At 36.4% G+C, this 22734-nt stretch overlaps 5 protein-coding genes across 5 annotated transcripts; 4 read left to right on the top strand and 1 right to left on the bottom strand.

Annotated features, from left to right (window-relative positions):
- The first annotated feature begins 319 nt into the window (after positions 1 to 319).
- LOC18597908 (elongation factor 1-alpha-like) lies at positions 320 to 3081 on the top strand. The gene is made up of 3 exons (XM_018121659.2): positions 320 to 503; positions 1319 to 1800; positions 1923 to 3081. Exons 2-3 carry the CDS (start codon positions 1339 to 1341, stop codon positions 2808 to 2810), a joined length of 1350 nt encoding a protein of 449 aa, XP_017977148.2. The 5' UTR covers positions 320 to 503; positions 1319 to 1338; the 3' UTR covers positions 2811 to 3081.
- A 1776-nt stretch (positions 3082 to 4857) lies between these two features.
- Positions 4858 to 7425, top strand: IRX9 (Nucleotide-diphospho-sugar transferases superfamily protein). The gene is made up of 3 exons (XM_007027202.3): positions 4858 to 5676; positions 6006 to 6252; positions 7064 to 7425. The coding sequence occupies exons 1-3, from the start codon at positions 5000 to 5002 to the stop codon at positions 7238 to 7240; spliced, it is 1101 nt and encodes a 366-aa protein (XP_007027264.3). The 5' UTR covers positions 4858 to 4999; the 3' UTR covers positions 7241 to 7425.
- A 3210-nt stretch (positions 7426 to 10635) lies between these two features.
- Positions 10636 to 14490, top strand: LOC18597906 (protein IQ-DOMAIN 2-like). Its single transcript, XM_007027201.3, has 6 exons — positions 10636 to 10776; positions 11371 to 11470; positions 11559 to 11879; positions 12094 to 12315; positions 12637 to 12756; positions 13380 to 14490. The coding sequence occupies exons 2-6, from the start codon at positions 11396 to 11398 to the stop codon at positions 14076 to 14078; spliced, it is 1437 nt and encodes a 478-aa protein (XP_007027263.2). The 5' UTR covers positions 10636 to 10776; positions 11371 to 11395; the 3' UTR covers positions 14079 to 14490.
- Positions 14491 to 15467: 977 nt separating this feature from the next.
- Positions 15468 to 16983, top strand: LOC18597905 (mitochondrial import inner membrane translocase subunit TIM14-1-like). Its single transcript, XM_007027200.3, has 3 exons — positions 15468 to 15621; positions 15743 to 15921; positions 16507 to 16983. Exons 1-3 carry the CDS (start codon positions 15583 to 15585, stop codon positions 16661 to 16663), a joined length of 375 nt encoding a protein of 124 aa, XP_007027262.3. The 5' UTR covers positions 15468 to 15582; the 3' UTR covers positions 16664 to 16983.
- A 1718-nt stretch (positions 16984 to 18701) lies between these two features.
- On the bottom strand, positions 18702 to 22202 carry LOC18597904 (alpha/beta-Hydrolases superfamily protein). Its single transcript, XM_018122252.2, has 6 exons — positions 21444 to 22202; positions 21053 to 21244; positions 20718 to 20957; positions 20284 to 20501; positions 19647 to 19901; positions 18702 to 19203 (listed from the first exon to the last, which is right to left on the bottom strand). Exons 1-6 carry the CDS (start codon positions 21871 to 21873, stop codon positions 18934 to 18936), a joined length of 1605 nt encoding a protein of 534 aa, XP_017977741.2. The 5' UTR covers positions 21874 to 22202; the 3' UTR covers positions 18702 to 18933.
- Positions 22203 to 22734: the final 532 nt, after the last annotated feature.

Raw genomic sequence — 22734 nt, 5'->3', positions numbered from 1 at the left:
TAATTCAGACAATATTAAAGGAAGAGATTTGATTGCACAAACTCTTAAAATGTAAGGATTAAATTGATCAGTTTAGGAAAGAGACTAAATTGACAAAAAACTCAAAGTACAAGCACCTATAGGTACTTAGACCTGGTTAAAAACGGAAAATTAGGAAATAGTGGAGGGTAAAATTGGTAGTTTGCATAGTTTAAGGAGTGCCGTGTTATTTTGCAAAAAGGTTAAGGGTATTTTTGAGGTTTCAAGGCCAAATAAAGTCATCTAGTCTGAGAGAAAATATCGGAGAAGCTTTAAACGGTTGATGTGAGATCTCTCACGTGAGCCTTTTAATCCAACGACTGAGAGAGAAACCCTAGTTAAACCAAAGCTGAGAGAGTAGCTACTTAAGCTAAAGCAGACAGCTGATTTCTTCCTCTTTCGCTTGCTCTCTACGCTCTCTTCCGCTGCGACGAGGAGAGCTTCTGATCAAGCGAATCTCCAAGAGTCCTATTTTTAGCTTACAGGTAAAAATCCTTTTCTTAATTTTGTTGCTTCGATTCGAGGAAGAATCTGATCTGATTGATTGGTACCTGAAATATTAGTTTTATCTTTCATTTGATTTGGTTAGTTAATATAAATTTGATTTTTCCACCGTTTGATTTGTTTCCTTTTTAATGATTCTGATCTGATTCGTTTTGTTTATATTCCTTTTTTGGGTAATTTCGGATCTGATTCTTTCTTCGTCCTTTTTTTTTTGTGTTATGATCGATGTGTTCTTAGATTTTATGCATCTATGATTATGTTCGTTTAAAATTTTATGATTTAAAATTATAAAATTTGTTTCCTGAGAAGATAATTCCTGTGATAACCGATCTATCGAAGCGAATTTAGCCTCAGGGAAATTGGTTATCGATAATAATAAAGATGGCCAGCGATTAATTTTTTCCCTGGGGCTTATTTGATTTGAATGGAAAGCTTTGACTGGTTACATGGGAAAGGATATGTTAAGATCTAGTGGCTGTAGTTCAGTGGAAAGAACTCCATATGTGGAGGACCTGGGCTCGAATCCCAGCGGCCACGTTTATTTTATTAAATCTGTTGACTTTTAACTTTGGATTGATTTTTTGTTTTAAAATAAGTTGAATTATTCTATATAAAACTGTTAGTTTAAACTGGAGGTTATGCTTGTTAGTTCTTATTCCATAAAATATGGATTTAATTGTGTGATCTTCATGTGGAATTTTTGTTGTTGGTAGGCAAGGGAATTTTATGCTTCAAGTTTTGATTTTGAATTTTGTTTGTGATTTGTATTATGAATTTATTTGTTGTTGATTTTCAGCTTCTCTCCCGAGTTTTATAATGGGTAAGGAGAAGGTTCACATCAACATTGTGGTCATCGGCCATGTCGACTCTGGGAAGTCGACCACCACTGGTCATTTGATCTACAAGCTTGGTGGTATTGACAAGCGTGTGATTGAGAGGTTCGAGAAGGAGGCTGCTGAGATGAACAAAAGGTCATTCAAGTATGCCTGGGTGCTTGACAAGCTTAAGGCTGAGCGCGAACGTGGTATTACCATTGATATTGCACTGTGGAAGTTTGAGACCACAAAATACTACTGCACTGTCATCGATGCCCCTGGACATCGTGACTTTATCAAGAACATGATTACTGGTACCTCACAGGCAGACTGTGCTGTTCTCATTATTGACTCAACCACTGGTGGTTTTGAAGCTGGTATCTCTAAGGATGGTCAGACCCGTGAGCATGCTTTGCTTGCCTTTACCCTTGGTGTCAAGCAGATGATTTGCTGCTGCAACAAGGTGAGGTTTAGAACTTGTTCATGTTTAACATTGTATTCTATCTATGCGTCTTTTTCTTTAATAATTGTTGTAAGTAAAACTTGATTTTGTGACTGAGCTAGTGTTCATATTTTTTGGTATAGATGGATGCCACAACCCCAAAGTACTCCAAGGCGAGGTATGATGAAATTGTTAAGGAAGTCTCTTCTTATCTTAAGAAAGTTGGTTACAACCCTGAGAAGATCCCATTTGTCCCAATCTCTGGTTTTGAGGGTGATAACATGATTGAGAGGTCTACAAACCTTGACTGGTACAAGGGTCCCACTCTTCTCGATGCTCTTGACCAGATCAATGAGCCCAAGAGGCCCTCAGACAAGCCACTTCGTCTCCCACTTCAGGATGTCTACAAGATTGGTGGTATTGGAACTGTCCCTGTTGGTCGTGTTGAGACTGGTACCCTTAAGCCTGGTATGGTCGTGACCTTTGGCCCCACTGGTCTGACCACTGAAGTAAAGTCTGTTGAGATGCACCATGAAGCCCTCCAGGAGGCTCTCCCTGGTGATAATGTTGGGTTCAATGTTAAGAATGTTGCTGTTAAGGATCTCAAGCGTGGTTTTGTTGCATCTAACTCTAAGGATGATCCTGCCAAGGAAGCTGCCAGCTTCACCTCTCAGGTCATCATCATGAACCACCCTGGCCAGATTGGAAATGGATATGCCCCGGTACTTGATTGCCACACCTCTCACATTGCTGTCAAATTTGCTGAACTGCTGACCAAGATTGACAGACGATCAGGCAAGGAGCTTGAGAAGGAGCCTAAGTTTTTGAAGAATGGTGATGCAGGGTTTGTGAAGATGATTCCCACCAAGCCAATGGTTGTGGAGACTTTCTCTGGATATCCTCCTCTTGGACGTTTTGCTGTCAGGGACATGCGCCAGACTGTGGCCGTTGGTGTCATCAAGAGTGTTGATAAGAAGGATGCATCCGGTGCCAAGGTCACCAAGTCTGCTGCTAAGAAGAGTGGAAAGTGAGATTGCTTTTGTGAGATAATTATCACAGCTAGGATAATTGTCTTAATTTTGGTCATACTTTTTATTTACCGGTAATTTATATGTCAGTTTTGTGGACCAATTTTTATATGCTGTCGTCTGTGTCTGGTTTGGGTTGAGACTTGCAAAGTTGTCTGAGGTTTGCTTTTATTATTTGTCTTATTTACATTTTCTTTTGTCAAGTGTAGTTAAATGCTTTTAAAACAATTCTCGTTTGATATTATGATTTTCTGCTGCGAGTATTCGAGTAAAATCTTAATGTCACTATGAATGTGGTATTCCGTATGATTCCTACAGCTCAGAGTTTCCTCTAGTTTGATTGCGAGCAAATTTCAAAAGTTACAAGGGATCCCAGCAATCGGAATGCGGCTTGTAAGATCATTGGTGCCGGCATCCTCGATCAGGTAGCCCAGGGGTCTCCCATTGTGCCGAATGGCAATCTAGACATTGATATTTATTGTGGCTATTTGAAACTTGGGTATTTGTTAAACCGACGCTTGTTATTGTAGAACAAGCTGTGTAAAGGTTTCGAACCGTCTTTGACCAACTACCAATTGCCCTTTGTCCTCAATTTTGATCAGGAATTATCCTCCCCCAAACAAGACATTGCCATTTCGAATTGTCGTTTACATCGAATTAATGCCAAGGTCACAGACACTTGTGCTGTGATGCTAAATTCTGTTTGGGCTCTTCCCTTGCTTTAGAAACCCGTTTTCCCCGACCAAATCTTGTATTTATCAAGAGTTACGCAAATCATGCGTAAAAAAGGTGGAAACAAGTGTGAGAGTAAACCTATCTTAATCTTGTGGGGTGAAGATGAATCATTCCCTTGGCGCTGCTCCATGGATTGATGCCTCAATACTCAATACGGATGATTCTTACTGCTAAAATGCTTGTTGGAGTGAAAAACCATAAACAACTAGAAGTGGCAAAGTCTGGGGAAAAGGCAAAGTCTTGAAGTATGAATAGTCTTTAAATCATACAGCAGCAAAAGGGCTGCTGAGACTACGGGCTCATAGTCCTGTAGACTACTATAAATTGATGATTAACATCATGAATTCATCACCATCATTTTGTCACTATCTCAAGTTCCTTCTAAAGTTAGAAAACTGTGACAAAAATTATAATTAGTGAATAAAAAATGATAAGACGTATTTTTCTAGCTAGAAAAGAAAAAAATTACAAAATCAATCAAAGTGACTTTAATGGACGACTCTTGAAATTTTAATGGCAACAATTAATAATTACCATTAAGAAAAGGCATCCGTAGCCTTCAGGCTAATTCTCTTTCTCCATTTTCTTTTCTTTTTCCTATTTCAGTGGAGGACATATTGGTCCAATTCAAATCTGAAATTTTCAAACTTACTTGCAATTCATGACTGCAATCTCAACCTCGTCTCAATCAGGATTGTGACAAGTCACAATCTCCAGTGGGGCGCAATTCCGTGTTGCTAAATTCTGATGTATTTTTACTTGGAATATATATCAAAGGATCTGGAATTCTCTCAAGTTCTTCTCATTCTTACGTATATGTATTTCAATAACATGATCACAATGATCCTAGAAAGTGGAGTTTTTGAGTAACCATGCCGCAACAGTGGATGCTGCAGACGTTCTGCATCAACCTGTTTATGGGGACTTAGAGGTCTTCTCAGTACGAAAATGTGACAACAAGCCGCGTTTGGTCAACTCCAGGTATTAGAAAAACGAATCCTGACAGCAGGGAGAAGAGGGTATAAATTGTTTTTTCAAAATATTTAGTTGATGGGTTCCATCTCAACAACTATTTGGTGCAGATAGCAACTCAAGCCCTCGTACATGTCGCTTTTTCCGTGTTTCTTTTACTTCAAGGGACAACTAAGTGAAGCAATGCCTCATCAATTGAACAAACCCCAAACGAACACAATATACATTGAGTTTGCCAGTGCCAATCACAAACCATCAGCTCCTACCTTACATTAAAAAAAAAAAACAAAGAAAAAAAAAAAGAAATACCACTCCTAGCTATAACCTCCACAACATTCAAATATAAAAAGATACCTGATTAATCATAGTCTTCTAAATCCCCCTCTACTCTATGATAACAACAATACTTTCAACTGATTCAGTGGAGGTGACCAAATTTTCCACCTTAAAATTCCATTTCCACTGATTTTTTGGCAAGTTAGAAGATGGGATCTGTGGAGAGATCAAAGAAGAAAGTACAGTTATGGAAGAAAGCTATTGTGCACTTCTCTTTATGTTTTGTCATGGGGTTTTTCACAGGCTTTGCTCCAACAGGTAAGGATTCAATTTTTTCTAGCCGTGTTGCTACAGAGAATAAATCACAGATTTCGCCGCAGCCTGTCCAAACGTTGAACCAATCAGCAACAGCAGTACATAGCAGTAATGTTAGCAGAAGTTTGAGAGCAGAAACTCCGGTGCCAGTTCCAGCAAAGTCCAAGGAACTAGAAAGTCCAAAACAAGTGGATACTCATGAAGTCATCAAGCTGCCAGCTAGAAGACTCATAATTGTTGTTACACCAACAAGCACGAAAGATCAGTTTCAAGGGGTGCTTTTGAGGAGGCTAGCAAACACTATAAAGCTGGTTCCTCAACCATTGTTGTGGATTGTCGTGGAAGGGAAATCTGATTCGAATGAGGTATCCGAAATACTTAGGAAAACGGGTATTATGTATAGGCATTTAGTGTTCAAGGAGAACTTTACAGACCCTGAAGCAGAGCAGAATCACCAGCGAAATATGGCACTGAAGCACATTGAGCACCACAAACTGAGCGGGATTGTTCATTTCGCCGGACTTTCCAATGTTTATGATCTTGATTTCTTCAAAGAGCTTAGACAAATTGAGTATGTACCCTCATCATATTCTTTCTCCTATTATATTTCTTATGATATAAGTTTCAAACTACCTGCATAATTATGCCCTTGTAGGGTATATAAAATAAAAAATTTAAAAGAGAAACTAGGACATGAGAATATAATGCGCTGGCTGGTGGGTGGAAGTTCCAAAGCTTCATTCTTTTAGGGCAACGAAGATTAATTTAACAAATGAAAGAAGAGTGTATGTCAGTACAAAGATACTAGGAAAAGATAGTGTCAACCAAACCCTTTGGTAAGCTGTAGAAAAGAGTGAGTAACTATGTATTTAACCTATATACATTTTGGCCAATGTGCAGGGTGTTTGGAACTTGGCCAATGGCCTTACTGTCAGCAAACAAGAGGAAAGTTGTAATAGAAGGACCAGTATGCGATTCCTCTCAAGTGATAGGGTGGCATCTGAGGAAGATGAACAACCACACAGATGCAGAAACAGATGCAGAGCCCAAACCTCCTATTCATATATCAAGTTTTGCATTTAACAGTTCAATCCTTTGGGACCCTGAGAGATGGGGTCGCCCCACATCTGTTCAAGGCACTTCACAGGTAAGCAAATATTCTCTAAGCCAAGCATTAGACAGTTAAAAAATGGTTTTCTTTTTCTGTTCTTGCCGCATTTCATCACAACAATGAATCTCCCATTTTAAGATTCTGTACTATCAAGAATCAAATGTACAATGAAAGAATGCATAGTTATCCATAATGGATTTAGCCCAGTAAAAACTCGTTGACATGAGACTAGGCCTAAACTCAAATATTTAGGATTTTTCACCCACTGTCCATCAGTTTGGTAATAAATGGTCTTTAAACATACTGATTGATGCAACTAACCAAAATTTATACCATCTTACAATAAAAAAAAGGATATGGTTTGCATATGAAGCTAATAATCATGATTCCATGAATGAAGCTGGGTCCCATTTAAATTAGGTTCCAAGAATTTTCACCAGGAAAATAAATGGTTCAGTAGGGGTTCGACCAACTTCCATTTCTTTATAAAAAAAACAGCAGCATACTGCATGCCTTGATAGATATTAGGTAAAGGGTTAATTTATAACATGTTGCTGTTGCTTTGATCAGTCCCCCCCACTCTAAAAACTGAAGTGAAAGCATAACAAAATAATGGGCACTTTGAAGTTTTTATATTATTCAAAAGTTGAGCTAGAAAGGGCAAAGATCAGCCTTTCTCTTGTTGGTTCTGACATCTTCAAGTGCTGCACGTATGATTTAAAAAATATTAGTTTATAATTAGCTTTGCAAGCAATAGCAACAGCATGGATGACTTAACACTTCGTGTCTGCATCTGCCAGAACTTTTATTGAGAAGGCTTTTGTTTTATCTCGTGTTTGCTTGCCAGAATTCACTCAAATTTGTGAAACAAGTTGTTCTAGAAGATGAGACCAAGTTAAAGGGTATCCCACCAGAAGAGTGCTCCAAAATCATGCTTTGGCGTCTTCGTTTTCCCATTGGAGTAGTGCCAAGAGACCTTGTCAAAACAGCCTCATTGCTGGATGTTACTGTTACTCAAAGATAAAGGAGGAAAACATATGATGCAGAGAGATTTCATTTGGTGGACAAAAATATATGATAATGAAGAGCATAGTCTCAATTTTTTTTCCCATTTATCATGTAATTTTTTTAATTGTTACACATTTTACAAATTTTTTTGTTCCTCTTTACAGTCTCAACATGATAGGGCACACCATCTTTTTCTTGCCAGTTGCAACATCAAATCCAAAAAACCATCCCCTAAATGTTTGCCTCATTTCTATAAAAAACAGCAAATAATCCTTGCCAAGGAACAAATACTACCAAAAGTTGAAGACTCCCAGTCCCACCTGATGATTATAGGATGGAAGATCTTGAAATGAAAATTCTATTGATTTAAAGCAAAGACAAACCCACCAACCTTGGCAAGTGGTTATACCAAACCATTTGATTAGAAAGTAAGCAAAGAACATTTTGGAGAAATTAATATCATATTGCTTCATCTCTCTTGGTTAGGAGAAATAGTTCTCAAAACTGTTCACAATTTCTGTTCTTTTTTTGTTTGTCCTTTCTTCCAATGCCTGCATGCATTTATCTTTGCAAAAGTTTTTGGTTGAATAAAAAAACCTGCCTGGACCGCCATGGGATGATCAATTATGGGCCATAGGGGGCAATGAAATGTCAACAGTCTTTCATTAGCTGCAGCCTGATGCAGTTTCCCACATCTTTCAACAGGCGGCCTATCTCTGTCTGGGCTGATTTCTGGACCATCACCAGTCACTTATTTACCACCCTCTTTCTTTAACATATACGTTTGAATGAATTGGACAACTTGGAGATACAGACTGCTTTGGGAAACAAACTTATCAGTCAATTTCTAGCAAATTGGAACCCATGGCTATATAAATCACTCTCTTCCCATTAACATATATATGGGAAAACATCATTTGCATGTATAAAATTAGAAGAAGCTAGCATGCATATGATTCCTATCAAAGCATGTCAACAAATAAAATCATCAAGCATGGCTATAAGATAAAAAAGTTTTATCTATTGTTATATAATTCTAAGAATAATGAACTTCTTCTGGTACTAAAAAATATGAATTATACAAAATTTTACCTATTCCGTGCATGAAAAAAAAGAGGTTTTTTATTTTCCAATGTTAAAAAAGAAAAAAAAAACGTAGGTTATAAATTTATAATATCCTTTGTAAAGCATGAACGTCCATATACGTGATGATGCATAAATATTTTTGAGAAAAAAATGAATAAGTTACTGGATCAACTCTATATAAGGGTATTACTTCTCAAAAAAAAAAAAATCTATAGGAGGGTACTAAGCTTAATACGAGTGCATGTGATATCTAATTTCGACTTATAGATAGATTTTTCCCTTTTCATTTTAAGAAATTGAATTAAATTAAGAGTTAATTTACAAATTATTTATTTTTTATTAAAAAAAATAAAGATTCAAATTCAACTTTTTAAATAAGAAAAGATATATTAATTATTAAGTCAAAGGGTACGACTTCTTATCATTTTACTAATACTCAAGTGAACTAGTATTATTTTTTTTACATTAATTTTAACCGAATAATTTTTTAAAATATAATATTATTTATTTTAATTTATCAAAATTTCTAATAAACCCAAAAAAAAAAAAACTATTAATACCATCACCTGCTTGCAACTTTGTTGTCGGTTCCATTATTCACCTTGTCAAAGAACTTAGCTTTTTTATTTATTTTTTGGACTAAATTCCTAATTACTAAAAAATCAACATCAAAGGAAGAAATGTTGCAATGTGCATCCACGTCTTATATTAGTAGGCTCCTTGACGTGACAAGTTGTAGGGTTGTTAGTAACAAACTTGGTCCTACAATTTAATACTACTTCTTATCTTAACCGAAATACTCAATTATAAACGGTTTGAGCCCATAAATTAGGACATAATCAATGCCTTTTAGAGTTGGATTATGCCTTAGAAGTGAAAAGGAATAACAAATTATTTATCGACTAGTTTTATAATTTGCTTGTATTAGACAATGCTTAAGTTAATAACCTACCCCTTAGATCGAGATAAAGGACTATTATCGATGTTGTATTATGTCGTGATTATGTTACCATATGCGATTACAACATTGTTTTTTATTTAATTTTTCTATCAAATTTAAAAATATTACCGATAATATTTAAGATAGTTATTCACAAGATAAATTATAAACGATTACTCTATTCATTATTTATTGTAATAGTTTAAAAACTTCATCAAATAATATTTAACATAATAATACACGAGATAAATCTAATCTATTCACCATTTTCCCACTTCCTCTTTTGCCAAAATTACTTATGGAAATTAAAATATGACAATTAGTCTATCAAATTGTACTATCAAACCATACATGTGAGCCAAAAGATATATCTATATATATTATTCATTATCCACTCGCATGAAAAACTGGTCAGATGTTATTTAGTAGTGTAGCACATGAGTCCAAGAATTATAGAATAGTATATAGCTTTAAACAAAATTAATTAAAGGTGTTGAAATAATTTTAATATCATAATGTGGCACGTAAATTGTAGCAGTAGTTCATCAATCATGTTTCTGCTCGTAAGGAGTGTCAAAACCTTTCTTTTATTTGCCTAGAAAAAGTTAAAACCTGTGGCGGTGTCTACCGACAACATGCCAAACAGCCTTTGCTCTGCCGTCTCCATTATGCTACTCTTCTTTTCATTTAACATGTTGCAAATTACATCACTACTTTAACATACAAAGTAAAAAAATATTTGCATGCGGTTATTTAATCTCTGCATTTAGGATAAAATTTCTTTAAAAACTTGCACTTATGTTTAGTATTTTATAAAGAAATTAAATGGACCCTACATGGCAAGGAGCATCGAAATAAAAGGGAGCATGGAATAAATCGGTTAAGTGTAAGACAAGGAAGACACACCTTTGATATATTCTTAATGACATTTTGCAGTAATATACCCTCAAAAAAGAAGTTGCGGTTAGCCTTGGTATAACTTGTTTGTTCATACCCATGCTACATTTTTGTTTTGGGAAGTAGTACTAAGAAAAGTAACCCAAAAAAAAAAAAAAAAGAAGGTTTTAGTTACCATCAGACATGTTGGAAGTTTTACAGTTGAGTTTCAGTTTTAACTGCTCTGCTACTGAACTGAAGTGCCATTGAAATTTGAAGATGACAGAACAAGAGGGTGCTTTTTTAACTGTATTAGTTACCAACATTTGGGAAAGAAAAACATTGGTGGGATAGGTTTTTTCAACCGATCAGACAAGAAGGAGGCGATCTGTTAAATTAAGTGGGACCCAAGTTTGCCCAACCCAAGAAGTGGGGTCACACTTAGCAAAAAAACAGCTGTTTTTCTTCCTTCATATTCTCTCTAAAATCTTCTTGTCAAGATCTGTTCTTCCCCTCTATATCACAAGGAGGCAGCCTAAAGGAGGTGTGACCCTTTCAAAGTTTTCTGATCTTTTTTGTTTGTCTTGAGAACAGAAAAGAAAGGAAGAGGACCCTTGAAGCTCTTTGAGATCTGGGCATTACAATCTCAGGTACTTTTGCTACTTTTTGTTCCATGGACCCCAATTTAAAGATGCATTCTTCAGCTTCTTTTTGTTTGAAATTTTTGTAGCTTGGTATTGCTAATTGTCCTTCAAAATCTGGGTAGTTTAAATACATTTGAAGACTTTTGGGTTTTGCCTGGTTGAGGAGAAAATCTAGGAAAGGAAGAAAATTTGAAATTTTTATAGCTAAAGTTGTTATTGTACAGTTCCCTTCCCTGGGGTAAAAAGCCGTTTACTTTAACTTGCTTAGTCATCTTTGAATTGAAAATGAAGAAGGTAAAAACTTGTTTAGATTGTGGTAACAGATATACATGATAGATCATGGGATTTTTTGCTTAAAACTCCCATTTTTCTTCCTAATTTGCACTATTAATATTTAATGCCCTCATGATTTTCCCTGTCTGTCTTTTGGTATTTCTGTTATTACCATTTATTAGCTATCTGCTTCCTTGAATATTTGTTTGAGATTGTCATTTTTAAAATCCCTATATTTTACACTGCGAAATCATATCTCATTTCTAGTCTATTCCAAATGCATTTTAAAAAGGGCTAATTTTTTTTTTTTTTTTTTGGCTCTTAAAGGATTATACTGAGGAATGATAAGAAGATGGGGAGGAAAGGAAAATGGTTATCTTCTCTAAAGAAAGCCTTCAGCCCAGAGTCCAAGGCAAAGAGAAACCAGGTTTGGAGAGGTCCCATTCAGCTAAAAATTGCTTGTAGTTTATTGTTATCAATGAGTTTCTAATATTCTTGTTTGCTACGTATTTCAGAAATCAAAAGCACAGTTTTCGGAGAAGCAGGTGCATTTGGGACCCAGTGGTTCTGATGCAGCCACTTTAGAAGCTGTCAAGTTGTCCCCTCCTCCTCAGCCGGAGGAGGTGAAATTAACTGAAGCTGAGGCTGAACAGAGCAGGCAGACTTACCCTGTGGCAGTTGCCACTGCTGCTGATGATGCTGTTGCTCCTGCTGTTCCAGCACAGGCTGCTGTAGAGGTTGTTCGGCGACAACTTAATACAGGTGCCAGGTTTGCTGGAAAATCTGAGGAGGAAGCCGCGGCAATCAAAATACAAACAGCTTTCCGAGGTTACCTGGTATGTGCTGCAATTTTAATAGTTACTTTTTCCTTCTGAGGCTGTTTGCTTGACCATTTATTATTAGAAATTCTATCGGATATAATTAACATTATCAATCAATTCCAGCTAATTTTTACTTAATCCCACTCATCCCGCAGCAAACATTCTCAGATTCTCAGCCACAACTGAAATTTATGTAGTGAATTTGCTGCTCATGATTTCTTCTTTTCAGGCAAAAAGGGCATTGCGTGCTTTAAGAGGACTGGTCAGGCTGAAATCATTGATGGAAGGTCCTGTGGTCAAACGGCAAGCAGCCAGTACCCTTCGCTGCATGCAAACTCTTTCGCGTGTGCAGTGTCAGATTCGTACTAGGAGAATCAGGATGACAGAAGAAAATCAGGCTCTTCAGAGGCAACTCTTGCAGAAACATGCAAAAGATCTTGTGAACTTGCAGGTAAATTCCCTTTCTCTCCGAGTTGGACTGCTGCGGAGTGGGTTCAATTCTTTCTACAAGCTCTGGTTTTTCCTACCTATAACTAGAATCATCTTTATATTACAAACAAATAGGATAATTGATTTATGTATTATATACAGCATACAAGGGGATTTTAGAGTAATTTCTGTCACTGCAGTCAAGCTCAGTTCCCTAAATGACTACGTATATATCTTCATCTCGATTAGAAAAGTGCCCTCCATCAGTGGAAAACCATTCTATCATGTTGGTTTTCCATAATGGATCCCTCCTGCTGACTATAGGTTCTGAATGTTTAAACAGATGGGGGAAGAGTGGGATGACAGCCTGCAGTCTAAGGAACAACTTGAGGCAAGCTTACTGAGCAAGCATGAGGCAGCTATGAGAAGAGAAAGGGCCATGGCGTATTCATTTACTCATCAGGTAACCCGATTCTCAAATTTTATATATGCTGTTGGAATTCATGAAGAGCATCAGATATTTAATCTTCCCTCTGTGTGTTTATATGTACAAGTGAGAGATTTAATAACATGGTCAAGTGACATGAATGAATGAAGCATAACTAAATTACTTAAAAAAAAGTTATCCTCCATAGCTTTGACGAGGCAGGAAGTAGCAGTAGATAACGATTAGATTGAGTTTAGCATTACTTTAAATTATCATACTGCCAAATAGTTTAGCATAAATTAGTTCCTCACCTGTCAGGTCAACTTATGTAGATATTAGCTGAGAGTAAATCCAAAATACTAACCAGTTGATAATGATTAGATTGAAAAACAATGTTTTCCATCATTCACTATTTGATCTCATCGAAGGGAAATGTTTTCAAGTCTGAGAGAGAGTTTCGTCCTTCTAAGCTATATATGCTGGATCACTTGACAAATGTTTAACCGTATTCCATCTTTTTACCTAGTTCATCCAAATGCTTAATAAACATGAGTCTTATTAAAGGTAGGAGTACGATCAGGCAAGAAGTTCTTTGGCATTCAAATACCTGAAGCAAACTAAGTTCTGTGTCTGACACCTGCACATAATCCCTTTTGCAGCAAACCTGGAAGAATTCTTCAAGATCTATGAGTCCATTATTCATGGATCCAAACAATCCCTCATGGGGTTGGAGCTGGCTGGAACGATGGATGGCAGCCCGGCCATGGGAAGGTCGTGGCATGACAGAAAAAGAACAGAGCAATGACCAGTCATCTGTAAAGAGTGCACGCAGCAACTTTGGAGGAGAAATCAGCAAATCTTATGCTCGCTACCAACTCAATTTGGATAAGCAATCCCCAAAGGCCAGCCAAAAGCCAAGCCAAACTTCAAGCCTCCAATCTCCTTCAACTCCTAAGCAAGCGTCCATTCCTGCCCGAAAGCTGAAGTCAGCAAGCCCTAGGAGCAGTGTGGTTGGTCCAGATGATGACACAAGAAGCATGATCAGTGTGCAGTCAGAGCGAAACCGGAGACACAGCATTGCAGGCTCCTCAGTGCGTGATGATGAGAGCCTGGCGAGCTCCCCATCACTTCCAAGTTACATGGTACCAACTGAGTCCGCAAGAGCTAAGACCAGGTTGCAAAGCCCCTTGGGACTAGAAGCAAATGGCACACCAGAAAAGGAACCAATCGCATCTGCCAAGAAACGGCTGTCTTATCCGCCTTCACCAGCCAGGCCTAGGCGGCACTCCGGCCCTCCAAAAGTGGACAGCAGCATTACCAAGACAGAAGTTGCTGTGGTGAATGGAGGGGGCAGTTAGCTATTCCTAATCAAAAAGAGATGGAGCAAAGCATCATATTGCTGTGGACAACTCCAAATGAGCAACAACCAAACAACAAAAAAGAAATGAAAAGGACAGAGAAACTACATTCATTTGATTTCTGAATCTTCTACAGTTAAGCTTTTCAATTCATTGTCCGGAGATTGTAGTCATTGGGGTAGAATTGGTTACTCGGATCAGCTCTGTTATCTGAATTATTCTTCTCATACATCCTTTGCTTATTTATTTATTTTATGTTTATGCCTTTTTCTCCCCCTTATCATCGTTCAGGTGGCGGAATGATATTTGTGATTGAGAGCAAGTTATGCCCAAATTCAGTTCATTAAAATTTCTCGTGTTGCTTGTATCGATTTGTATAAATAAATTATACGTACTTCTTTGTTCTTGTTTATTTGGCCCTTGGGATTACACTGATTGCCCTTTTTAACTTCATTTTCTTTTCATTTTTTATGAGATTTATCTGGTGATGATGGGTGTTCATTCATTGGATCAAATTTAATTGGACAACTGTCAAAACTTTGATCATCGCAGAGATTTGGGTCAATTTTAAAGCTATATCCCAGATTTTGTGGCATTGAAATTTAATTAGTAGCAGTGAAAGAAAGCCAATTGAAAGGAAAGAAAAATGGAAAATTTCTTTGATTTATGAACATCATTTACATATAAAAATTTTCTCAAAAAAAATCAAAGAAATTAGTTCCTAAATGGCATAGAAAATGGTAGGTTTTTTTTATAATATTTCAAAAATTCATAAGTTATTTAAAAATTTTAAATAAGATTTTATTTTTCTATTTTAATTAATTTTTGTACTTTTATTTAGACTCAGTGACTTTTATAACTAATTACTGTCAATTAAAATTACTTGTCATTTTATGATTACATGATGTTAATATTACACTAATAAATAATCACCATATCATATTATGTCACATGATCATATGATCCTATTATGTCACTATATCATATTATCATTTATTGTCACCTATCATCATTTCGCATATTAGCATTACATGACATAAAATTATTTTTTATTAATAATAAATAATCAATTCATAATTATAAAAGATTCTTTAACTTAAAATAAAATATAAAAATATCATTGAAAATAATAAAAGATTAAAAATTTATTCAATTTTTTTGAATAATTTAAAATTTGTTAAGTATTATTCTTTTTTTGTTTAATTTTAATTTTTAAAAATATTAAGAGAAATAAAAATATTCGGCATTTCGCTGTAGACTTCATTTTCTTGAGGTTTCCAGGATATTGTTGAAAAAAGTTTACATATTGTCGCCGAATATAACAAAAATAAAAATCTTAAATAAGAAATATTTTCTTGAGAAACACGTAGAAGGCGGGGCGGGAGAGAAAGTCGGTCGGGCAAGTTGTATTAAAATCGGGTCTTTTCCATATTAATCGGGAAAAATAAAATTACCTAAAACCCCACCACAGCAAAACCCTAAACCTCAAAGATTTAGAAACAGAATGCAAAAATCCAGAGACCTCTCAGACGCATCAGAGATGGTGAGTCCCTTAAATGATTCTTTTCTTTATCAAACTTTTTCCACCATGTTGAAAACTATTGATATTTACATATTCAAATGGTATTTTCATTTTGGTTAATAAATTGGGATTTTGATTTTAGGTTGCTCCGTTGATAGCCGGACTCGCGGTGGCAGCGGCTGCTTATGCGGGTAGATACAGTATTCAAGCTTGGCAGGCGTTTAAGGCAAGGCCACCGACGGCTAGAATAAGAAGATTTTATGAAGGTGGGTTTCAGCCTATTATGACTAAGAGAGAAGCCGCTCTGATTCTTGGTGTAAGGTAAATTTTACATCTTTCGCTAAAAGATAACCCTTCTTTTTCATTGTCAAAATATCTGCTTTATGTCATGAAATCGTTTCAATGAAGTTTGAAATGGTTTTTAATGAATTGGGTTTGTATAATATTGTGGTGATTCGCTCAATGGAATGAATTCTATGTCCGGAATTAAAGTTAAGGATGGAGAATTTCAGTACTATTTGATTGAGTTAGTTTCAAGGGATGATGCTTAATCACTCATGGTCTTTGCAGTTGAGCTGAGGTTACTTTAAGATTGGGGATAGGGGATTGTTTAGAAATTAATCTCTAATTTCAGGTTCAAGCTTGTTGTTTGAGACTTTGAATTATTTGATGAGCAAAGGCAGTTAATGATTTGGCTTGTCTTTTCCCCTGGGCCCTATGTCTCAAACTGCAGATTTTGCTTCTGAATAGTGTCTAGCCATTGGTCATTGTGCTCTTGTTCTTTAAATGTATTTACTTTAGTCCTTCTCTGGTCATTGCACTCTTCTTGGAAACAATTTCATTTTCACCATGTTCTTCCATAAGCTCCTGCCTAAAATTTTATATAAATATATTGTTTCCAAACAGAGAAAGTACTCCAGCAGAAAAGATTAGGGAAGCACATAGGAGGGTGATGGTAGCGAACCATCCAGATGCTGGTGGAAGCCATTACCTTGCATCAAAGATCAATGAAGCGAAAGATATGATGCTTGGGAAAGCCAAGGGTGGTAGCTCTGCTTTTTGAAGGAGACATTGTCATCACATGTCCAGATTGTCCACTTTGTGCAAAAAATTTATCATCCCAATACACTAGAGCGAAATAAGAGAGAAGGGTGTCTGTTCAAATCATTCTTTGGGACCCAATAGTTGTTAGACTATTTGGGAAAACTATTGATTTTTGTATGAATTTGTTGAAATTGGAGTTCATACTTATTCTAGGTTGACATGGATGCTTGGAAGAATAACAAGATACGATGGTTGTAATGGTTTTACTCTGTTCCAAACGCCAGTTCTTTCTATATGTATAATGGAGTGGACAATATGATTTGTTGATTGTAGTGGTAACACTTAGTTTCAAGCTCCAATTTTTGAGTCTTACATCCAAGAAGAAAAAGATAATTCTAAGCATTCCGTTAAAACTACTCAGAGGAGAAAGCTCTCAGTAAATATAGGATTGACTGAAAAATATATACAAACATTTTGAGCACGGAATCAATCACTCTTGTCTTCTGGGTTCTTTTCTAACTGCCAAGGCTGGTCTTTCGTTAGATTTTCATCAATTTCAACTGGTATGGCCCCCTTTCGAGGAATTGATAGATCTAATGTTGAGAGCACATGCAGCTTGACGCTACGATGCGCATTCACTCACGCTCAGAAGATGAGGTGAACATGCCTTTGGAACTGGAAGCACAGGTGTGCACAGGAAGCTTGTCCCTCCAGGAATTATTCTGAACATGTCGATATAAGAAGAAAACCTTTGTCAGCTACTTGCTATATCCCACAATACTGTCTTTTGGTCCTACCTTACTACTACTAGAGATAAAAGAGTGCTAGTGATAAAAAAAAGAAAAAATTATGAGAAATGATTTTTTTTAATAAAAATATTTTAAAAGTAACTATCAAAATAAATTTAATTATTTTTAATCATATTTAATTATGATTTGATGAAAATACTTTTTAAATTATTTCAAATAAATTAAATCATTCATTATAATTTTTTCTTATTTTTTTCCATTTGTGCTTCAGATTTCTCTCTCACCATCCCAATCTTTCAAATTTTATCGATTTTTCTGTTCAGCATTCGTCTGCGATGCTTCTGATTTTTCTTTCTCACGTTTTTAGATTTCTCTTTCTTACGCTTTCAAGACACCAAACAATAGTTTTGACGTGCTTGAGTGGATGACTGTTTGAAAATTTTGATTTTTAGGTATTTTAGATAAAACGAAAACAGTAGAAATAATCACAAATGTATGAAATAGTTTTTAATTGAAACAATTCGAAATCTAAATATTAATAAACTCAAAATTTTGAAATTTATAAATCTAGGTTTTAAAATTTTTTTTTTATTTTTAGTCAAAGTAAGTGTTTTAGATAAGAAAATATTTGTATTTTGATTTATGAAAACATATTAGAAATACTTTAATCTGTGCTAAATTGTTAAAAAAAAAAGTTGAGAGGATTTGAAGTTTCACAGGTTTTTGTACATGACGTGTAACATGCTAACCATGACTTATCACAGGTTTTTGTACATAACGTGTCACACGCTAACCATGGCTTGTCACAAGTTTTTGTAGGCTTTTGTCCATGACGTGTCACATGCTAACCATGACTTGTCACAGATTTTTGTACATGACGTGTCATATATTTTTGTACACGATGTGTAACACGCTAACCATAACTTGTCACAGATTTTTATACATAACGTGTCACATGTTTTTGTACATGACATGTCACACGCTAACTATGATTTGTCACAAGTTTTTGTATATGTGTCACAAATTTTTGTACATGACGTATAACATGCTAACCATAACTTGTTACAGATTTTTATACATTATGTGTTACATTATAACGTGTAACTTTATTAAGAGTAATTTTATCTAACTTAATTAAAAATAATTAAAATTATAAAAAAAAATTATTTTTAAAAATATCTTATCTTTAAAGATTATTTTTTAAAATACCTCTTAAAAAAGATCCGAAGTACCCTGATTTAAGTCATGGATTCGATATTGAATATTGAATATCGATTACCTACTCCTCAAGCAAAGACAATGGGGAAATGCCAAAAGAATTGTTTATACTTATTGATTCTAGTGTGTAAGGTAAATTACTAAGATCATGCCTCCTTGCCTTTTAACATCTCACCTCTAGAGTACGTTGACTTTTAGCCTGACCTCTCAAGTACTTGTAACAGAAAATTTTGAGACATCTAAAGTGCTCCTACGAGCTATGAGGGAGCAATCTGTGGTATTTACACAAAAATTTGGAAAATTCAGGGGAAAAATTGTAAATCTATGGTGATGTATCATTTTTGGTAGAATCAGTAGCTGATGATTGCTCTTCCATATCTCCTTCAGAGAGAATTTCACCTTTGTCTGTTACTGGGTCAAGAGGTCCTTGAGGACTTCCCAAGAGAGTAGAGAGTATCTGACGATGGCATTCATCACAGAAATAGAAAAAGGAAAAATGGCCTTCATTTGGGAGCTTATGCAGGATGGCCCCGGGTAGAACCCGGCTTATATAATTCATCATTGCTGGTGGAACAGCTTTGTCATCCATCCCCTGTACAGAAATTGATCAATAAACAGATGTTAAACCAATAAGAGAAAACTATATTAAGTTGTCTTTTGTTGGCTCAAGAGTCTAAATATCAGTGACACTTCAAACTAGAAATGCATGCATAAGTCACTGGCAGAGTCAATCTAAACAAAAAATAGTGACCAACTGAATTCAAAACACTTGGAGATACTCTTAAATGATTATTATATCACATATCAAAGGCTGACCAGAAAAAGATCTATGGATCCTGATATATGTCATATTGCACTATAATCTCTTCAGTTCACAACAATAGAGAAACATATCATGTTCCTCACACTTAATTTTTAAGAGATTAAAAAGCACGCCAAATTGAGGTGATAGATTGCCAAAGATCTTCCAAGTTATATGGGAATGAACTCTCAGATATGCTATGCAGGGAAACCCAGAGGAAAAAGTATGCAAACCTGCCATATATGTATTGGTCCCAGAAATCCTGCCAATTCACATTCTGCTTGACTGTACAGGGACCTGAGCCAAGGGAAAATTCCACTTCTGTAACACCTCCTCTGCACCTGAAGATCTGCCAAACTAAAACCCCAGTTTGAAACCTGTAGGACAGCTTCCTCAATGAATGGTTTTGCATTTCCCTGACGAATTGACTCCTCCACATCTCTATGCCAGAAGACTTCAAATGTTTGTCCTTCAGTCAGAACCGTGTCCTGCACACAAAAAGATTATGTACTGCAAAGCCTTCTGGTTTTCAACACTACGAATTAACATAACAAAAAATTTCTGCACTTCCAGACCTGGAACAAACTCCATAGGGTAAAATAGTTCACCCAACAGGGGGCATCATTTCATGCATTAATCCTTGTTCTATTTCTTAGTCCAATGACCACAAGCACTTCAATGTATTTGTAACCGAAAGAGATTATCAAAGTATGTTATGAAACCCCAATAAAGTGGAAGTGTGCTCTTTTAAACATAAAAAGCCCTTTAAACTAGCACCTATCCACCCTAGCTCAAAATCGTCTAAAATGAAAGGTAAGGTATGGACACATATGAGATTTGAGAAATTATTGAAGATAAGAGTAGACTCACCCTCCTTCCAAGGGACAAAGACATCCACTTCTCAATTCGGCCATGCTTGCCAGATAGGAAACTCCGGCGGTAAAAGAAGGACAGCAGTTTTGGCAATCGTCGAGCTAAATAATACATTAACTTCCTTCTTGGTAACCACTCTCCCCAAATACTTCTCATTTCTTCCTTAGTCAGGCTAGGTTCGTATGGATTGATCATTGGAGCAACCATTGCTGCACCTGCAGATTTAGCCAAGATACATCACAATAAGGTCTTGCATTGTTTGTAATTGCCTTTGCTAAGAAAATTTACACCACTATCAAATTGTTAGGATATGGTATTATCTTGATAAGTTCAAGAATCCGTTATGAAACCAAATAATTTCAAGGGCTTCTAAGTAACATTATGCTTATCATGTCAAGTATCAAAATAGTAAGTTTACAACCACTTCACACCTGAAATTCTGTGAGGAACATATCTGAGTGCAGCCCAAGCATGCATACTTCCACTTGAGAAGCCCAACACCCAGAACTTATCATTGACACCAACAGCATCAGCTAGATGAAGCATATCAAATGCTGATGAGTTCAGATTCCTACTAGGATGAGGATCACTCTCCCCAAAGCCAGGAAGATCATATGTCACCAATCGAACACCAAACTCTTCAAGCAGTGATGTCTTGACTCCAGGTATAACTGTCCAAAAAAAAACATTAACAAGTCCACCAATTCTGATTAAGAATATGCATAAGAACCCCATGCATATACAACTTTTAGTGTTTGTATCTTACCGGCAAGTCGGGATGAAAGAAATGGATGTGGAGCAATTAGAGAAAATCTAGCTTTATCAGCTGGAACACCGATTTCACGATAAGCCAAGTGTCTGCCATCTGGAAGCTGGATTCGACTCGCATTTGGAGGATGAGCACGCACTTTCTTCACTGGCGGTACCAATTCATCATGTCCACTATTTAACTTCAGAGCTGCAAATTTTTAAACAAAATAATAGTATCAACAAACAAAAATATCTTCCAAAATTATACGAATTTACAATCAAATATTTGAATTTCATCAATACCATCCTGAAATTGTGTGAATCTAACGTTCCAGATTTTCACTAACCAACCACAATAAATCCAACTCAAATGATAATGTAATAAATACTAGGAAACGATTTCGTACCTGAAAGTGCAAGGATGAAAACGAAGAAGATAACAGGCCAAGCATGAATTGGATCACGATCCTCAGGCAAGAACTCGTTCAAGAATCTCAACCGACCGGAGACCTTAGCCACCGGTCCACCAAGCTTCTGAACTAGAAACGAATCTTCAGTTACTACTGTTTGCTGCACAATGTCTATGCATCCTCTCCCAAGTTCTAGAAGCATCTCGCACCACGATTTCATAAATCCCGTCACCTGTTCCTTCAAACTCTCCTGCGGTTCCGTTTCATGATCACTCTCCACGACCTCCGCCGCCGCGGCCGATTTCGCCTCATTGAAAGGCGGTAACGACGAGACCCCGATCATATCCCCGGTGTATATCATCCCCGTGTCTTCCACTAAACTCGCCAGCTCCTCCTTCCACGTGTTCACTCCTCTAACTTCCGCCATTTTGTGAAAAAGATAATTCTCTCTCTTTCAATGAATCATCAATCTATAGAGAGAGAGCCGCTTCGCTTTAACCAGAAGCCTCTCCAGTAATCATGAAGCCTTTTTATAATAGTTTTTAATATCAAATAAACAATGTCAAATCAAAGAAAAAAACAGAACTGCAACCGAAGCCTTTACAAGCGTGACGATGAAGCTTTCATTTCTTTAATTAAACAAAAACCATAACCGAACCGAGCACCACTAAAACCGAATCAAAATCTCCTTAAAAATAAATAAAGTTCAAAAAGTTTCTACTCCCTCTCTGAAGAGTATCCATCTTTCACTTTCCGACACATCAGAAACGGTTGGCTCTGATTATAATCTGACCTAATTTCTTCAATTCTTTTTAAATGAATGTGACTCGTTAATAAAATCCACAAGGGATGTTCTGATATTGAATACCGACCGTTGATTAGAGGATTGACGGTGACGATTATCCATGTTAGACAGCGCTGTGCCGTGAGCTTAACGGCTTGTTACCAGGTGGGACCCGTGAGTGTCGGCTGCTACATGCGCTATTCGCACCTGCTATTGCCGGTGTCAGGGTGAGAGCAGGATTAAGGAGTGACGTGGAATTCGGTGCATGTGACCTGGGAATGTTCGTGTCAACCTATTTCTTTTCTGCGGATTTTTTCTTTTTTTTTTTTAAAACGAGCTTTTGATAAGGTTTGTGATAAAGAGCTGGTCTTCGACGAGTCTACTCCGTTGATATTGATTACATATGATGTCGAACTTTCTTCAATCTAAATAGACGGTGATGGGAAAGGTGGAAATGTGGTCGTGTGACGACGATGATGATTGATTTGGTTTGGGGGTTATGGT

The sequence above is a fragment of the Theobroma cacao genome, chromosome 5, assembly GCF_053813885.1.
Source record: "Theobroma cacao isolate CCN51 chromosome 5, ASM5381388v1, whole genome shotgun sequence".
Taxonomy (NCBI): domain Eukaryota; kingdom Viridiplantae; phylum Streptophyta; class Magnoliopsida; order Malvales; family Malvaceae; genus Theobroma; species Theobroma cacao.
The sequence above is the reverse complement of the archived record's forward strand: the minus strand, read 5'-3'. Positions and strand labels throughout refer to the sequence as shown.

Excerpts from the sequence above, each read along its gene's own strand:
- LOC18597906 (XM_007027201.3), top strand. The coding sequence starts at position 11,396 with ATGGGGAGGAAAGGAAAATGGTTATCTTCTCTAAAGAAAGCCTTCAGC. Across the intron at positions 11,880-12,093 it reads CAGCTTTCCGAGGTTACCTG|GCAAAAAGGGCATTGCGTGC; the intron begins GTATGTGCTGCA and ends TCTTCTTTTCAG. Across the intron at positions 12,757-13,379 it reads CGTATTCATTTACTCATCAG|CAAACCTGGAAGAATTCTTC; the intron begins GTAACCCGATTC and ends TCCCTTTTGCAG.
- IRX9 (XM_007027202.3), top strand. The coding sequence starts at position 5,000 with ATGGGATCTGTGGAGAGATCAAAGAAGAAAGTACAGTTATGGAAGAAA. Across the intron at positions 5,677-6,005 it reads AAAGAGCTTAGACAAATTGA|GGTGTTTGGAACTTGGCCAA; the intron begins GTATGTACCCTC and ends GCCAATGTGCAG. Across the intron at positions 6,253-7,063 it reads CTGTTCAAGGCACTTCACAG|AATTCACTCAAATTTGTGAA; the intron begins GTAAGCAAATAT and ends TTTGCTTGCCAG.
- LOC18597908 (XM_018121659.2), top strand. The coding sequence starts at position 1,339 with ATGGGTAAGGAGAAGGTTCACATCAACATTGTGGTCATCGGCCATGTC. Across the intron at positions 1,801-1,922 it reads TGATTTGCTGCTGCAACAAG|ATGGATGCCACAACCCCAAA; the intron begins GTGAGGTTTAGA and ends TTTTTGGTATAG.
- LOC18597904 (XM_018122252.2), bottom strand. The coding sequence starts at position 21,873 with ATGGCGGAAGTTAGAGGAGTGAACACGTGGAAGGAGGAGCTGGCGAGT. Across the intron at positions 21,245-21,443 it reads TTTCATCCTTGCACTTTCAG|CTCTGAAGTTAAATAGTGGA; the intron begins GTACGAAATCGT and ends AAAAATTTGCAG. Across the intron at positions 20,958-21,052 it reads TCTTTCATCCCGACTTGCCG|TTATACCTGGAGTCAAGACA; the intron begins GTAAGATACAAA and ends TTTTTTGGACAG.
- LOC18597905 (XM_007027200.3), top strand. The coding sequence starts at position 15,583 with ATGCAAAAATCCAGAGACCTCTCAGACGCATCAGAGATG. Across the intron at positions 15,622-15,742 it reads TCTCAGACGCATCAGAGATG|GTTGCTCCGTTGATAGCCGG; the intron begins GTGAGTCCCTTA and ends TTTTGATTTTAG. Across the intron at positions 15,922-16,506 it reads GCTCTGATTCTTGGTGTAAG|AGAAAGTACTCCAGCAGAAA; the intron begins GTAAATTTTACA and ends GTTTCCAAACAG.